At 46.0% G+C, this 18,064-nt stretch overlaps 1 protein-coding gene across 1 annotated transcript in view; it reads left to right on the top strand.

Moving 5' to 3' along the window:
- SYNPO2L (synaptopodin 2 like) overlaps window positions 1-17,590 on the top strand; it is a 40,852-nt gene extending 23,262 nt beyond the window's left edge. The window contains exon 4 of the mRNA XM_063339567.1: window positions 10,936-17,590. Coding sequence (XP_063195637.1) covers window positions 10,936-13,271 — 2,336 coding nt within the window. The 3' untranslated portion in view covers window positions 13,272-17,590. The remainder of the gene's footprint in view (window positions 1-10,935) is intronic.
- Window positions 17,591-18,064: the final 474 nt, after the last annotated feature.

The following is an 18,064-nucleotide window of genomic DNA, read 5'->3' as shown; positions in this document are numbered from 1 at the left end:
GGAAAGTGGGAGCTTATGGCAGGGAGAATCAGACTATAGTTGTCACAAGTAATTCCTAGCGAGGTTCTTTGGTTCCCTGTAGCTCCTGCAGTGTCCTCTTCTGCTCACTCCACCCTCAGAGGCTTGGGATCCATCTGTAGCCAAGGCTAATTCTCTTCAGCCACCTGTGCTCTCTAAGGTGCACTGTATTTTCACCCCCATCTTTCTCACAACTGGAAATACCAATTGCTAACAGAAGACAGACATACCAGGACAGCAGTCTAGTCCTAACTTGCTATCACACTGTAGGAATTTGTGTCAGTGCAAGAAGTGCTTCAAAATATCTCAATTTAAACTTATCCACTGGACTATTTTTAGTTCCTAGGATCAAGAGCTTCTCCATGTACGGTCGGGAAAGGGAGGGAAAAATGGGTGGGGAAATTTTCTCCTCTGCTTTATATGGACCTGGCTGCCTGTGCAGAGTCATCAAAGTTACTACATTCCATATCAGAAAAGGAAATCCTTCTTGTTTAAAGCGGATGTACGGCGGCATCACTTGACGAGATAGGATGCTTATAAATAAGTGGCCTATTCATTGGGGGTCATACAGATTACCTCCTCTAAGAGTGACTGCAGTCACATTTCCCTACAGAGAGAGGGAGTCCAGCAAGCCATGTATCAGCCTGTTACAATCAGTATAGGCCACAGGAGCTGTGAACAAGATAAAGTACCTGAATGGTGGTTTGAACTTACTGCACCACATTTCCTTCTTGGCTTTCAGCTTTGACAGTTGTATCTGTAATGATCACAGTTACGTGACTGTTAGGCTAGCTTACTGCTTTTGTCATTCACTGCAGTCTAGAAGACTGAAAGGTTTAGGATAGTAGTCAACTGTCCCCATCCTACGTGCTTTAAAGTAAAATAGAAAAGCATTCTGCTCAGACCAGGAGATTAAAATTAATTGCCTGAACTATTCGTCTTACAGGAAGTCTGTTCCTATCAGTATGAAGCAATGCTAAATAACCCTTGACCCGTGCTACTCAGCGAGCAGCCAACCACTAGGAAAACAAGGACGACAGCCTCCATGCTTGAATCACAGATGGAGAGTCTGATCTCACTTCAACACGCATTAAACTGGAAATTGCCTCCACTTGGGAAATCAATTTACGTACACTGGTGTACGCAGTCTAGTTGTATGCTTTTGCTGAAGAATATCCCAGTTGATAACCAACAATCAGTTTTTAATTCTCTGCAGCATGGAAGGCATTTATCATAGAAGACAACAGAGAGATAAACACTCTTCTCTTTCTCCTCCAGTTTTAGGCTTGAGGCCAACATTTGAGCTTATGCCTTCAGTTTACGTTCTTCTATCAAAAGCACAGAGGTGATATTTTCAGGCTGATATATTAACTGTTTGGGCAGAAGACAGATAGTATTGTCTGGTTTGGCTAGTGTGGATGAATTTTTCCTTCTGTCTTCTCAGAAATTGTCACAAGTAATTGGCCATGTTCCTCAGGTATGCTTACTGGAGACTTCCAGCATCGTTCCCTTGGGCATCACTCTTGTCCAGCATTTCAGTGCAGATACTGTGGGTTGCAGCACTGAAAGTAAAGCTGATAGAGCTCTGGTCTGCTTCCCCTTTGTACTTCAATGCTATCCTGCTGCCCCAGAGCCCGACAGAGACGTGGATTTAGCTGAACATGTGTTAGCTCAAGAAAAATCGAGCTGCATATAATAATCTCTGGGAGGGGAAAGATCTTTGGTATGTGAAAGTGTTTGGAGGAAAGCTGTATGCAATCCCTGAAATGAAAAGGTACATACTTTCGTTTGTTGCCATTTTGAGTATCTTTTTTAAACTATCAGTTACTCAGACATTACTTCTCTGTGTTATTATTGTCAGTGCAGGGACTCTGACTCTGGGTCACAGTTCCTCAGACATGGTCAGAGGTCATTCATCATCCTGCTGCTGGTGAAACAGCATCAGCAGTTCTCTTCCAAGCTCACACTTCCATGGTCCTTGCAGAGCCTCAGCTAGTTATTTTTCAGAATATGCTGCCACACACATGAAGTTAACATAGCCTGCCCTTGCACATGCACATCTGGAGTGACTTATGATGTGTAAGGCTGATGTGGAACAATGAGATTAAGCCAAAATTTTGCCTTTTGCCAATAATTCAGATCTCAAGGTGATCACACTGAAACAACTATAAATACAACCCTTAACCAAGCTGATAGTTTCTAGGTTCCAGGATTTTGAGAGCTGAGTTGAAAGAAATCGTAATGCAAACAGGCAATGGGAATCCCTCTGCCTGTTCAATGTTGTTTCCATCAGTTCTGGAAGTGATGTGGGACTTGCTGACAGGGTTGGGACAAGTCTGCTCAGGGGCAACACTGAAATGAGACAAAGTGATAATGATAGGGGAGGGAGAGGCATAAAAGGGTGAGGCATAAAAGGACTTTGACAAGGGGTAATTAAACAACAGAGTCATTGCTCAACAAAGGTGAGAGAAAGTTACAGCTAGGAAGGAGAAAACTGTAAACATGCAAATAATCATTCTTCAGTCTCACTTAAATCCATTGTAGGAAGAGTTTGTTGTGAAATCTGTAAAGATTTATGTTACCTACCGCTTATGTTAGCCGAGAATCAAGCCCTTTGTATAAATGAAATAGGAGCAGGAAAGGGGGCGAGTAGATTCAGCATATCTTGATACACTGACTATAATGAAATGACAAGGCTGAATCATATTCTCTGTAGAGGTGAAATGTAAGGAATTAGTGAAAATTGTATCAGAATGGCCCTCAGTCCTCGATAAATAATCTGGAATAATGGGAAGGGCCTCAGGGAAAGAGACCAAGAATAGCACCCTTCTTACAGACACAGGCTCTGGGGATAAGAAAAAAAATAATAAATGTTTACCTTCAGTTCGGTGACCAAAGTAGTTCTTTTGAGCACACTTTGTGGAAAACAAAATGATCAGTAAAAACAACATGGACTAACAAAAACTAGAAAAAGAGATAGTCTTTGACCTGTTCAGTAAGATAAGACTTTGTGGCTAAAGAAATAAGGTGGACACAGTATATGTTGGCTTCTGTAAGATATCTGATATGGTTCCACATGACTTTTCCAATGAGAGAAATATGGATGAGATAGGACTACTGTAAGGTGACTGCACAATTGGCTAAGAATAGAACAGAAAACATAACTATTAATGGCTCGTGATGTCAGATTAGCTAACTGGCTAAGTTGGTAGTAGTGTTTCACTGGGCTTCTGAATCTAACAGGACTACCTCTATATTTTCACCCGTGGTGCTTTAAACACTAACATATGTCAATCAAATGTCCTCTCCACCTCAATGTTATATGACTGGTGAGGAGACAGATGATTAAAAATCCCAGCCCTCCTCTCTTCTGTCAGTGGATCTTGTCCTCTGACTGCATCTAGACAGAACAGGCAGTATGTGCTGTGGGGCACCCCACAGCCCCAAAACTGCTACTACCCAGAGCTGGGACCTGGCTGGGACACCTTGCAGCTTTTCTTTGGTCTTTCTTCACACAGAAACCCAGGTGTGTGTGGGACACGGGGGAGGGAGGTGGGTTCCTGGATTGAGGAGGTGCATCACCATTGTCTTCCTATCAGCTTTTTCAACTGCAAACTCCTGCTAGTGAAGCTTTTAAAATGTATTTTGTTTCTCTTGAGTGGGTCGTACCTAGGAAGCAGTAACAGGAAATAGCAATAATACCATTTTTAAAGGATGGCCTGAGGATTCAGCAGACATTGCTGTGTATTAATCAGCAGATGACATAAGGCATGGAAGGTAACAGTTGTCTCATGAAAGCCTGGATTTTTAAATGTAGAAGGAGCTTGACTGGTTGCAGAAAAGGACTAAAATCAATATATGGCAAGTGCTACAGGATTAATCAAGTCCACAGACCCAGATGGTGAGCATATGCTTGTCTGTATTACTAGAGAGTGGATGGTGGAAACACTGAAGGACAAAGAGAAGATAAATCAGTGGTATCCTGCTGTCAGACATCAAGCAGTTTTGTGAGCAGTAGAATTAACAGATCCTGGTGTCCTTTTAATTTATGTCTTGCATTTGATATCTCATTGTCTCATATCTAGTAAAATGCAGATCTGTCTGATGTCTCTCACATTCAAAATAAGAACTCATAATTTCTCTGTTGTGTGTGTTCTTCAGTTTTTGGTGCCTAATTAAGACTGCACTCAGGCTTCCTGCTGCCTATGGGGCGGTCTGTCACCTCTGTTCAGCCACCTACTTTCATGTAAACTTGTAGGAGTGTTGTATCTTTGTGACTTCAGGCTCCTAAAATTAGCTCAAAATAGGCTCAAAAACTATTAGCATGAAACAAGATCAAAAGACATGGAGCATGACTGCATAGACCTTTCTCAGGAAATTGGGCTAAAACTGCAAAAGACAGATTCACTAGTGCATTCCGGAGGTGCTCTCCTGGCAAAAGAAAGCTCTTTTTTGGCAACAGAAGACTATCCAGGGCCCGAGTGTGAGCTGTCGGCACAGGAGAACTGGCCGCGTGCGTTACCTTTTGCACTGAGGACACATTTCCATCCTCAGCTCAGGAAAAACCTCTCACTCAACTGAGGGAGATTTTTTTAAGGGAACAAGCTATTCAAGTCTGCAGCAGGATACCATGAGACTAATACATTGCAACCACGTATAGCAATGTCTCCGCACCTCCTCTGCCTGGCAGAGCTCTTCAATAGCAGGGTGGGAGTCGCAGAATGGCTAAGAATGGTCAAAAATCTACAAAATGACTGGTCATGTTTTTTCCCGTGGGCTGTTGATTCATCTGCAGAGAAGCTTGATTTCTATTTTTCTAAAAGCAGGAGATTGCAGTGGGGCAGTGTCTCACTGGGAGCTCTTAAAAACTAGCCATTTAAGAAGAAATACTGGTTTGACAAGTACTTAACTACATATTTAACATCAGATACATTCTTAAGTGTTGCAGAGTTAAGTAGGACTGAAGCATGCTTGTAGCATCCTAAACTGGAGCCATATCTATGTTTTATATTATGCATAGACTATGTGATGGAAGTGTGCTGATATCCAAGAATGAGAAACAAGTTTTCTGTCCCAAGAGTTTTGTCACTTCTTTTAAGTAAAAGAATATACACTCCTCTGCTTTACTGTTCGCAATTCAAGCATTGGTCGAAGCTTGAAAGGTTGAAGCTTTCAACAGGGAAATACTTAGAAGGCCAATATAACCTATCCAAATCTTATTTTGAAAGGACTCCAGGTATGAAAAGCATGAGGTGTCTGTAGCCTCTAATGACTTACTGAGATATTTGCAACGTTAGCCATGGAAAAATGACCTTATCTAACATAAATAGCTGGAAGAACAAAATTCTAGTTGATCCCATGTGAAAAAATAGTAGACAAGTAGTATTTCATCACAGAGGAACAGGCTCTTTATCTCTGAAATTAGCAGCATGCTTATTTTCTATGGTAATGGCTTTTCTAGAATTTGGTCTTTGGTAGTAAAATTTACTGTTGTTTTTTTCCTAGTGTACATGAACAGTGTCTGGCATCATGTAAGCCTACTTGCTCAGTAGTTTTCCTGAGCATACGTTAAAATGCTTTCTTTTAACAGGGCCTGATCTTGAAAAGATTTGTACTTTTTACACTTCTCTTTATTGTAATTAGTAACATAATGCATTTCACTTCAGTGAAATTTAGTTAAGTTAATGGAAAAATCTTTGTAGGCTTTGCTTGATAGAAATTTTTCCCTCTTGTGGATTATTCCAATATAATTTAGTGCTTTAAAAGTTAACAAAAAGTTTTCTGTAGAAATTATCCGCCATACCAGCATTTAGGAGAGTTTTATAGCCCTTCCATTTACTCTTTTATCTACTCCATTTGAATGTCCTTAATAGAGAATTTTTTCTGTACTGCAGAGCTGTATTTTCATTTCCAATTGCTTATTGTATATATCAGATTCTGCAAGGTTTTCCCAAAGAGACTGTATTCCTATATGTGTAAATACTCATCAAAGAAGAAGAGACTGAACTACTTGCATTGCTTTTGCTTTTGCTGTAAGAGCCTCTGTATGAGGCATGACATGAACATTGCCTGTGGAAGTTGTCTTCCTCGGCATGCAGCGATGGCTAGTGGATTTCAGGAGGCATGGTTAGACCTTCACTTTTCTAGATTCACTAACACTGGAGATGGTCTGCTCCAGTCCTGGGCTACAGTCTTGCTAAGGCTGGGACTGCTGGGAGGGAGAATCGCAGGGCAGTGTCCCTTGGCCACAGCTCTGGGATTCTCTCACAGGACTTATTGCTCGTGTACAGAAAGAGGCAGTAAGACAAGACCTCGACAAAGTGTGAGGAGATGCTGAGCAGGCCACAACTGCAGAGATTTGTAGACTCCCAGAACCCTCTGTTCCCTTCCTCACTGTCCACCTCAGTCCTCACTATCAGCATCTCATCTTTCAACACCTCTCAGTCTCCAGCGCGGGAGCTCTGAATGGTGCTGACAAAACACCAGTCCTTGGCCTCCAAACGCTGCATGACCCTCCCTGGGCACAGCCACACTCTTCCGTGGTGTAGGTAACAGCCTCTGCCATTTTAACTCAACTAAACCTCTTCACTACAGGAATGCAGGACCCTCATGATCCTCTGTTAAATGTTCCTCAGTCCTGGTACACAACAGGAATCTGTATCATGGACTGGTTCTCCTCAGACATGGAAGGAAATTGATATACACAGGAAAAGAAAGGCGCTCGTCTCTCTTTTATTCCTTATATTTACCTTCCTTATATTTTCTTCATTATATTTACCCTCAGGGTGCTCTCTGAGGGTTTCAGACAGGGAAAATTGCTTTCCTCCTGGGTGGGTTTCTCTGCTTGTCCATGTTGGACATGAGCACTGTGTTAGTCTCACCTCTTTGAAGGGCTCTTTAGCACAGAAATGCTGGACATTGTGGCATTGGAAACAGTAACCTGACGCTAGCACCTTTTTACCCTGAAGCTTACACCACAGCAGCGGTGAGAGTATAGAGTATATTTTCTTATTGTAAAATAAAAAAGAGGAGTTTCTCCTCACAGGGAGTAGAGGGTGGGGGAAAAAGGGAGGGTGTTTAAGTGCCAGGTGACAATGTCCATCACACTGCTCAGTGATGAAGCTAAGAAGACAGAAATAGACAATGTGACCTCATGGCTTTCGGCAGCAATGCCTATGAGACAAAAGAGAGGCTTTAAAAGGCTTGTGGAGCTGATAGCAAAGGGCTTGGACACCTCAGAGTTTTGGTTCTGCTCCAGCAGGGAACTGCTTGGCTTCTCTCTCATTGCCTCTCTCTCTGTTTATGGGGAGTTGTGAATTAAACGGGCTTTGTGACATGCCCAGCTCTCCAGGTCTGGACTCTGCCTTCTCAAGCTTGGATCAGCCTTATGCAGGTACAGATGTCTCCTCTTTTCTATCTTTCTTCTTTTTTCTTTTCTTTTCTCTCTTTTCTTTTCTTTTCTTTTCTTTTCTTTTCTTTTCTTTTCTTTTCTTTTCTTTTCTTTTCTTTTCTTTTCTTTTCTTTTCTTTTCTTTTCTTTTCTTTTCTTTTCTTTTCTTTTCTTTTCTTTTCTTTTCTTTTCTTTTCTTTTCTTTTCTTTTCTTTTCTTCTCTTCTCTTCTCTTCTCTTCTCTTTTTTCTTTTCCTTTTCTTTTCTTCTCTTTTTTCTTCTCTTTTCTTTTCTTCTGTTTTCTTTTCTTCTCTTTTCTTTTTTCTTTTTTTCTTTTCCTTTTCCCCCCTTTTGTTTCCTCTCATTTTTCTTCTCCTCTCCTTCTCCTATTCTTTTGCCTATTCTGATTTCATTCTTGCTCTTTACCTTCAGCAAGTAATCTCAGGAAGATTTCTCTTTCCCTTTTTTCTTAAACTGTTGTGGGAGATTGTGGCTTGAATACTGTGAACATTTTTCTGTTGTGAGGATCGGTATAATTACTTATGTGCTTTAGCCTTTGATGAGAAAGAAAGTAGGAAAAAGAGCAGGGGGAGGCGAGTAGCAGGTTGCAGAGGGCCTTACTTGCCTGCTGCTTCAGAGCACAGGGCAATTGAGAGGAACTTCCTAGGGAAGTTGTTCGTGGACGCTAACACTGAGCCAGGAACAAGAGTTGGTGGAGGCATAGCCAAGGCTGTCTACTGTTATATTTCCTCTGACAGTATTTGCTAGCCCAGAGTTGAGCACTTTCATGGTACTCTGTAGTGAGTGATAGGACGAGGTTTTCTCTCACCATCGCAATAGGATGAGGGGTAATGGTTTTAAACTGAAAGAGGTGAGATCTAGATTAGAAATTAGGTAGAAATTCTTTACTGTGAGGGTGGTGAGACACTGGAACAGGTTGCCCAGAGAAGCTGTACATGCCCCTTCCCTGGAGGTGTTCAAGGCCAGGCTGGATGGGGCTTTGAGCAGCCTGGTCTAGTGGAGGTGTCCCTGCCCATGGCAGGAGGGTTGGAACTAGATGATCTTTAAGGTCCCTTCCAACCCAAACCATTCTATGATTCTATGATTCTACTCTGCTGCCAGAAGGGGCTGCACAGACACTCACTTTGGATGGTGTATCTATCTCCCTAGCTGTTAGCTCCCGATGCCAGAAATCATCCTAAGTCACTCAGGGCCCATAGTTTATGTATTCTGGACTTGACTCAGATTCTGTAGTGTTTCTCTTCCTCCTTGTAAATTTAGAAGCAAAATACAAGCCAGGTGAGGTGTAGTAGCTTGTAGCAAGGATGCCTGTAGTAAGAAAGAAATCTTATTTCCTCCATTGTGAACAACCCCCAGAGACACATGTGTGCAGATTTCTAAAGTAAAGTGGACAGACCTTCAGGGACTGTAGCTCATTTCCATCATGGACAGCAGGTCCTGCCCTGAAGTCTCCACAAAAACCTGGAAACTATTTCAGTCTTGGTTCAGCAAGGTGGAGCCATTCTGTAAGGAAAGTTTTGCAGAGAGCCTTCCCTTTGCAAGTGAGAGCACAAATAGTGAGCCATTTTTTCACCATTGATTTTGCTGTTTCCAGTTTTCTGAGTGCAAAGGGGAGGAATGGACTGTGCACCCATGTGAGGTGATCTCAAATTGCTGAAGTCCCTTTGTTGAAATCCCAAAGCAGCAGCATGTGCGATGGAAGGCCTGCAAACCTTGAGAAGAGTCTTTCCTTGTATTTTTCTTAAGCTTCCTGGAAGGATGACTGCTCAGCAAATCAACACCTTATTTTCAGCATGGGGTGAGAGAAGGAAGCTCTTTCTGCCGTGGTTACACTGGTGCAGTATGGAACAATTACACCTACCACAATTGTGCAGCCTAGCCAGGTTTTGGGGAGCATCTGCAGCCCTGAGGATCCTTCCTAGCTAAGCTCTTTGTCCCCCACTGCAGGTTACTGACACATCAGCAGGTCCCCATTGAATGAATGCTCTGTGATAAAGTGGTCAGAAGTGAGATCCCGAGAGGACCGAGCCGCTTCCCTCTTCTCCTGAGCTAACACCATCCTCCAGCACTGCTCGGAGCTCTCCTCTCCTCTCTTCTCCTCTCCTCTCCTCTCCTCTCCTCTCCTCTCCTCTCCTCTCCTCTCCTCTCCTCTCCTCTCCTCTCCTCTCCTCTCCTCTCCTCTCCTCTCCTCTCCTCTCCTCTCCTCTCCTCTCCTCTCCTCTCCTCTCCTCTCCTCTCCTCTCCTCTCCTCTCCTCTCCCTTCAGCAGGCATAATTTTGTACCTCTTTCTGGAGAATATCAGGGCTGGACAAGGTGCTATACAGTTTTTTTACAAATTATTAGATGCAGGCAGTGGATGAATGTTTCATCTGTACTATCATGCTGGGAAAAAGACAATGGGAGTAAAGAAAAGGATGAAATGAAAGAAGTAAGAAATTAGTCTATGGTTTAGGTATGTTCTTTTTTTGCTGTGCAAAGTTAGCGCTGATTTCTGTCACTTGGAACACTGATTCAAGGCATGTCCATACCTTCCTTAGGGCAGCCGAGTTTCATTTTACTATTGCATCTCGTTCACCCTCTACTTTCCCCCAGGGCAGAGAACACTATGTTCCTCCCTGGGGCTTTACTGACCGCTGGTCTGGCAGAGCAGGTGGAAAATGATTATCCCACACTTTCATACCAGTGTCCCAACAGGTGTTGGCTTTTCCAAGCAAGCCTGCCTAAGTGGATTCCTTCTGGCCTGGGTGATCAGTTGTGGAGGTCTGGAATTCTTGCTCAGGAGCAAATGCTCTTCTTCTTTGCTGGGCATGGGGCACAGGCAAGGGGCTGCAGCAAGGGTGAAAACATGTCTCCTGCTGTTGCAGGGTAGATGCAGAGAGGCGCAAACAGCTCTACACACAGTGCTGCTGCAAAAGCCTCTGACTCTGTAGCTGGCACTGCAGGGCCCAGAGCAGGAGCAGCCCGGCTGTGCCTGCAGGGCACCTCTCCCATTGCACACGTGCATGGGTGCTAAAGGTAGCAGGCTGCTTCCCAGACTCTCAGAGTCAGAGGGATTGCTTGCTCCTGGGAATCCTCCATATGGTAGGAGGAAGGTCTACAAAAAGCAGGGCTCCACCTTCAGGGTGATAAGTGGTAAAAATTCCTAGGAGCAAAGGCATGCACTGTAAAAATACTGTGGGAGCCTGGAACTCTTGGCCACATGCTGCAGAAATAGGAAATCTGAGGTCGGACCAGGAAACAGAGACCATCTGTCAGAGAGGAGGGAGTTCCCTCCCCACACCTGCATGGACTTCTAGTGTGTCTGTAGGAAAAGAGAAAACTGCACCTGGATTTCTATCAGCAGTTCCTAAAGACACTATCAGCAAAGGTAGGAAAGAAAAGGCAGGGCAGGGGGTAACAGGGTGTTTCCTCATATGGGCACTAGAATATCTATAGCCATGTCATTGTCCATCTTTGCCCACCCAGCCACTTGCTAAGCTGTGAGCTTGCCTCTTTTTGTCTCTTGCAGAGCTCCACCGCCACGAGAGCATCCAAGAGAAGAACGTGAAAGAAGCCAAAACCAAGTGCAGAACCATTGCATCCCTGCTGACAGACGCACCCAACCCCCACTCCAAGGGAGTGCTGATGTTCAAGAAGCGCAGGCAGAGGGCTAAGAAGTATACATTGGTAAGCTTTGGGAGTGTTGACGAAGACCGCTCCTACGAGGAGGAAGACGGAATTTTTCCAACTAGTGAGTCTGAATTTGATGAGGAAGGTTTCTCTGATGCCCGAAGCCTAACTAATCACTTGGACTGGGACAACACTTACCTGGACATTGAAAAGGCCAAGTCTGACTCTGAACAGAAGGAAGAGAAGCAAAAAGGACTGAGTGAGGCCTCAGGTAAAGGAGCACGATTATTTGAGCAGCAGAGGGAACGGGCTGGGAAGTACACAGTCGAGAAAGTCCCGGCGCAGAAGAGCCCCCAGCTTCCCTCAGTTGCCCAGCCACAGCAGGGCACGGTGAACGGAGATATGCCTGTGCCACAGAAGGTGGACAGCATGCCCCTCAGCATCCAGCTGGAAGGCGTGCAAGTGCCCAGCAAGCAGCCAGCCACCCTCCCCACCCAGCTCTTGGCTCCCCCTAGCCCCACTTTCTTCCCACCTCCCCCAAGCACTCCCGACCCCTTCTCTGCAAGCACAACGAGCATGTTCAACAGGTCTGCACGGCCCTTTACTCCTGGCTTTTCTGGACAACGCCCAGCAACATCCTCTGTCATCTTCAGGCCATCTGCACCCAAAAAACCTAGTGAAAGTCTGGGTGGGCAAAGCACGGTGGTTCCCCCTTTCTCACCTCTGGCTCCAGGAACACCTGCCAATGCACCAGTGCCAATGCACCGTGGTCCAGTCAGTTCCTCCACAACTCTCTATATTCCTGCACCAGGAAGACCAACACCACCACTGGAGTCACAGCCAAGAGAGGGAGGAAATGCTCCAGAGACTAAGCCTTCTGCCAACACTGCCCGGACATCCACCACCTCTATCTTTCTGTCAGCTCCCTCAAAGCCAGGAGGGGAGGTGGCCTCTGCAGCATCCCAGCCACGAGTCCCTGGAACAGCCTCTTCTTCATTGTATATTAGTCCAGCACCATCACAGCACACAATAAGCAGTTCCCCTGCACCAAAGCAGCCTTCTCCTGCCATCTCGCCAGCAATGCCACGACCTCCTTCTGAGCCCTTAACCTCCAGGGAGCAGAGGATTGCCACGCCGGCTCCCCGCACAGGCATCCTGCAGGAGGCTCGCCGGCGGGGCAACAAGAAACCCATGTTCAGTAAGATTGAGGAGAAGAAGAAGAATTCACCCAACCCTGAGCTCCTGTCTCTGGTGCAGAACCTGGATGAGAAGCCAAAAGGTGACCACCCCGGGGCAGGCTTCGAATCTGGGCCTGAGGAGGACTTCCTCAGCCTGGGTGCTGAGGCTTGCAACTTCATGCAGTCCTCTGGCCGCAAGTTCAAGACCCCACCTCCGGTGGCTCCTAAGCCTCAGCAAGATGCTGGACTGGTGAATGGGGCCCAGGACATGCCTCAGCTTAAAGGCAAAGGAGCAGAGCTCTTTGCCAAACGCCAGAGCCGCATGGACAAATTTGTGGTGGAGACAACACCAAGGCCAGAGTCCAAGCCCAGGACCCCGTCTCCTTCTCCTTCTCTACCCTCATCCTGGAAATATTCACCCAACATCCGGGCTCCCCCTCCAATAGCTTACAACCCAATGCATTCCCCTTTCTATCCACTGGCAGCCAGCAAATCTCAGGCTAGCAAAGCAGAGAGCAAAGTGAAAAAGGCACCTGGCCAGAAATCAGGGATCAAGGTCATTGATTTAATGCGCCACCAGCCCTATCAATTAAAGTCAGCCATGTTCTGTTTTGGGGATCCCCCAAGCCCCAGCATTCAGGATTCTCCTGGCCAGCCAGCCCCACAGGCTAGCTCGTCCTTCATGGCAGCCAAGCAGGTCCCCGTGAAAACAGCCAAGACCCAGGAGATACGTCGCTTCTCCACTCCAGCTCCCATGCCAGCTTCAAGCAGCCTGACACCCACCGTGCTTGTGCCCCGCTCGGCCACCACCTTGGATGAGCCAGTGTGGAGAACAGAAATGGCCTCTTCTGCCCCCACTACACCAGCACCCTTCCAGGCAGAGCTCAGCCAGTCCCCTAAGCCATACTTGAGCTCCCCAGAGCCCAGTCAGGTGGCCCAGGGGCCTTCCCCAAACCCAGCCTCGGCCACTCGGTTTCAGGTGGCCAGGCCCAAATTCTCAGCAGCGAGAACAGGGATGCAGGCCAATGTGTGGAGGCCAAGCTTTGGCCACCACTGAGGCAGGCACCCCTCCCATCCCATCTGTGGCCCCGCAGAGATAGTGCTCGTTTTGTCTTTCATGTCAGCTCAGTACATTGGGATGAGTGACACAAAATGAAGAAAAGAGAAAAAAAAGAAATTATGCCCCTTCTGCACCACCCTCTCCCCCAGCCTCCCCCTGGTCTCAGATGGGCAGCTTCATAGCAAAGCTTACGGGCTGTGGCTACAGCAGGAGGAAGAATGTGGAGAGAGGGCACATGTGCAGTACACAGAGACTGGGAACTTACACGTGGCAGCAAAATCCACCTCTGGAGGGGGTGAATGGCAGAGGTTGTCTCAAATGAGGACATGTCGGCGGTAGTGGTTTTCCTTTCCCAAGGGCTTTGGAGTCACCCCTGAATGGAGGGAGACTGGGGGGCAAGAGCTTTCCAGGAAGAAAGGGTCAGTGGTGGGATTACAATACAGAAGCCCTAGCTTCCCCATTAGACTGCTTTTCTCTGAGCCTGTCAGTCTGTACACACGCACCTGTGTGCACACACACACACACACAGAGCAACGCGCAGCAGGGAGCGAAAGCGGGACTTCATCTTGGACACTTCTCCCAGATTCCCCTCCACAGGGGCATGGGAAAGGAGGCGAGAGAGCAGAGTGAGCAGGGCTGTTTGTGCATGTACATGTGGGCAGTGTACCCTGCACAGGAGGGTGGCCATGTGTGCCCGTCCCTCCAGTCACCTGGGCTGGGATTAAAAGGGAAAGTCATCCTAGCTGGTGCTAAACATGGCTATCAGGTCTGTGAGCAGTTTGCCAGAGTGGTGTCGAATTGACTTGATGGGCCTATCACAAGCTGGAGGAACCACAGAAGGAAGCATCAATTTTTGAGGATAGACAAAACTAGGCTCAGGCAGTGGCTGGCTGGCACAAGGAAGGCCCTGAAGCATTAGTCCCACTGGAAAAGGATACAGATGCTGTAAGTACAAAGGAGGATTGCGTGGGAGAAGGTACAGTTGACTTTAAAAGGAGACAGGATTGAATATGCATTTGCACATCATCTTTTTGTTCAGTTTAGGACAGACGTGTGGCTAGGTTGGAAATGGGTCATGACATTTGCTGAAAACTCTGTAATGAGCTGGAAAACGGAGACCCTTTACAGACGCTCTCAGTATGGAAGTGGAGGACAGGGAAACAGAAAGTCACAAGTAGAATTTCATACTAAATGATTTAAGTATCCTTGGGGTCTATTTGGTAAGAACTGAAGTGCTCTAAGAGTCCCAGAGGATCTGCACTCACATACACATACAGAGCTCAGTTTGCTGGCGATGCTGGGGAAACAGGACTGGTTATTCCTTGAATGTGCTTGGGTAGCCTCAGACTTAATCCCTACACTAAAGACATACAAGAAGAAAGCATTCCCTTTCCAAAGAAAGAATTCAGAATATTAGTAGGGACTGTGCAGGTGTGTGTGCATGTCATCTGTGCTCTGATCTGCACACCCCCCTGTGATTTGCTTTCCAACTGCGCTCCCCACTTTTGCAGCAGCCACTTTTACAGTGTGATCCCACAAGTACCCCAAGAAAAGCAGTGCTCCTGAAGCACTGGCTCACAAACACAGCGGATGCCCCAGCTGCAGGGAAGGGGTTTGCCACCTCTTCCTGGGCAGGGGTTGCCCAGCCTTTTGCTAGACCCTCAAAAATAAGTACTGGAGGCAGGATGAGGGTCTCCTAGCCCTGCTTGAGACATGTCTCCATCTCATTAGACTTGCTCCTCTCCTTCAAGCAGAAGCTGTCCTCTGACTGGACTGAGCACAAACTTTGGCTCTATAAAACTGTAGGTTCTGGGGGGAAAAAAATGGTGTGCACATGGGACTGATGCCAAGTCTATAAGCAGTGCAGCTAGTGTGGTTTCACACTAAGTCCAAGCCAACCTTCCTCCGCACAGCTGGAGCTTACCACGTGTAGCTCTTTTCACAAAAGCTGGGGACTCTACTTTTTCTTGGAGGCTCTAAAGTGCTTCTCTGTGAGCCTCTGGAGATTTCGCATGTGTGCTCTCCCACAAAGAAAAAGAGGCCTGGAGAACCTAGTTAGCAGCTCTAGTCCCAGACAAACTTGGGAGGGAGATAATGAGAGAAACGGAAAAGTAATATACAATCCTGCCTTGAATCCTTCATGCTCATCTGGGCTTGTTCTGCAGGCCTGTGTTTGCAGTGCACAGTCCTGGGAGCCCTGAAACATAGGATGAGCATGCTGGGGAGGGAGGAGGACAGCACTTACACCTCACTTAGCAGACTATCAGCCATGGGAGAGGATGGAAAGAAAATCTTTGGAAATGCGTTTGAGTTAATGATCAAAGGGGTGCCTGAGCCAGAAGAGGTGCTGCACCTGGTTGTATGACATAGGAGCAGCCAACCTGAACTGATGAGGTGATTGTATGTGTTCCTGGAAAGCCCAAGAGGGGAGGTCTTAGGACAAGTCACCACCACAGAGTTAATTCAGATCACCAGAATCCACTTAGGTCTGGTGAAGAGGAGCAGCCATGCTACAAAACCTAACTTGGACGACTGCTTTCTCACTCATCCTGTACTACATTGTATTGCTGGCATTTCCAGAAAAAAATCCTGTGTGCTGTGACAAGCTGAATCTCTGTGATTCTTCCCAAACATGGAAGGAGGAGTCTTCTATTTTTCTAGGAAAGCTGTGGGAAGGAACTCATGGACTAGCAGTGCTCCAAAAGCTTCATCTCTAGTCTCCTTGTGGAGTGCTGTCTGTCACTAGCTAGTGGTTTTAGCCACTAGCCTTAGACAGACAAGCTAGCCCAGGCTGAAAGCATCAGTGAACTCAGGTGCAGAGAGGGGTTGTGTGGACCAGAGAAAGGGTGCTCAAGATAATTCTGCAGTGAAGAAATAACCTCAGAAAGTCTGAATCTCACTGCAGTGTCCCTTTCCCTCAGGCCCCTAAAGGTAAGTGCTCTCAGGGCCTGAGTGTCTTGGGAAATTCATTTTGCCACTGGAAAAAAAGACAGGTCTGTCCTTAGCATGTAGGGGAGGTTGCATGTGGTTAGTATTTCAGTGGTCCCACTCCAGATTTCTGGGAGGCACTGATGCAAGCCAAGGACTGATGGCCAAACACTGTTGAATGTTAGATGTCAGGACCCACATGAGTGGAATAACTGCATTTGGCCCATCATTTCTGATAATGTAATGGGCAGGAGATTAAAAAGAGGTTAGGTCCGATTGGAGAACAAATATTAAACATCAGAGCAAGGAAAAGAACCAGGAGGCTGGGGATCCTGCATTTCACTTCTAACATCCTTGGTTCAAAGCTGTGTTTAAAAGAAAAGCCAAAGTAGTTTGATGGATCTCAGCCCCCTCAATCTTTTCTGGATCCTATGCTGACACAGGACTTGATCTGCAGAAGCAGAGGGTGTTGCAGATGAGGCCTACAGTGCTTGTGGAGTATCCCAAATAAGGCCTGTGGCTGTAATTCTATGAAGTAGCATGAAATGAGAAGTAATACTGAGATGCATTTGCTAAGCTACAAGGAAGAAACCTGCACTACTGCTGGCTTCAAGCAGCTCTGCTAGCGTCTGCTCATGAAAATATTGTGGGTCGCCTATTGAAAGGTCACAGGTGAGGTTATAAGAAATACTTTTGAATCATATAAGCTTGTCTTGAGGCTCTCCGAATTTCTAATTCCTCAGCTGTTGAACAAGCACAGACATAAACCGTTGTTTGACAAGTTTTAGCTCCCACCTGCTGAGTTATAAGCTTCAGTGATAGGCCAACCCCAGTGTCCCCTTGTTAAGCATTTGAAAATGTCTGCATGGGCTGTGATTTAAAACTGCCTGTCATCCCTCCTCTCTAGCACGCTGCAGGTTACACATTGCAGCTATGGCAATTCTGGGGGGTTATCTTTGCTTCAGAATATCAGCCCTTTCCCTCAGAATATATGGGAAACACTTGCCAGAGATAACTTCAAGATCCTGCAGCAGCTGAGAGGAAGAATCTTGGAAGAGACTGGTGTGATGAGGAGTCACTGATCGCCAGACATGAGCACACTGCAAGCAAGAACTGTCCCTTTGAAAGAATATACTCCTTTTCTGCTATAATATCCAGCATCCCCTAACAGACACTCTTCCTAGAAGAGACTCGTCAGTGCTCTGAAAATGGGAGCCCAGCAGCAGTGCTCTGTCTGGTGGAAGATGTGACCCCAGACAGAGAACAGATTTGGCATCTTTGTTTATGGAAATACTTTTTTTCATTCTCTGTTTTGTCTTTTTTCTTCCCAATTTACAGTCACTTTCTATTTGTTTGTGCAGAAGAATAAACTTGTGATATGCACTTTACATGTGGCATTTTGTCACCTTCTTTGCTTGGCACCCAGAAGTAACTAACTGCTATGTGTACAGACATGCAGTTAGCACTACCGACAAACCACTAAGGCCAACAGAATATAAGGAGTCCAAAAAAGGATGGGATGTCTCAGCAATAAAAACACATAAGTTGGACTTAAAACCCCTATAAAAAAGCCCCATGCAAGCAAAAACTTAACTGAGATCCAAAATTTTGGTACTACAGGCTATAAAACACTCACTGACAGAGTGAAGAAATTTCTTTATGGGCCACCCCCAGCTGGCCGCCCCGGTGCTGCCCCTCAGCCTGCTCTAATCTAAACCCTACTCTCCGCTTGTAAATCTGGTATCAACAGAAGTTTGTCAGCCCTGGTAAATCCAAATATAAACTCATATGGAACAATTCAACTTATTCTTAATAGTAACCAAGAGATCAGAAAACCAAATCAGTCAGAAAATCAAATATAT

The sequence above is a fragment of the Chroicocephalus ridibundus genome, chromosome 6, assembly GCF_963924245.1.
Source record: "Chroicocephalus ridibundus chromosome 6, bChrRid1.1, whole genome shotgun sequence".
NCBI classification, from domain to species: domain Eukaryota; kingdom Metazoa; phylum Chordata; class Aves; order Charadriiformes; family Laridae; genus Chroicocephalus; species Chroicocephalus ridibundus.
The sequence above is the reverse complement of the archived record's forward strand: the minus strand, read 5'-3'. Positions and strand labels throughout refer to the sequence as shown.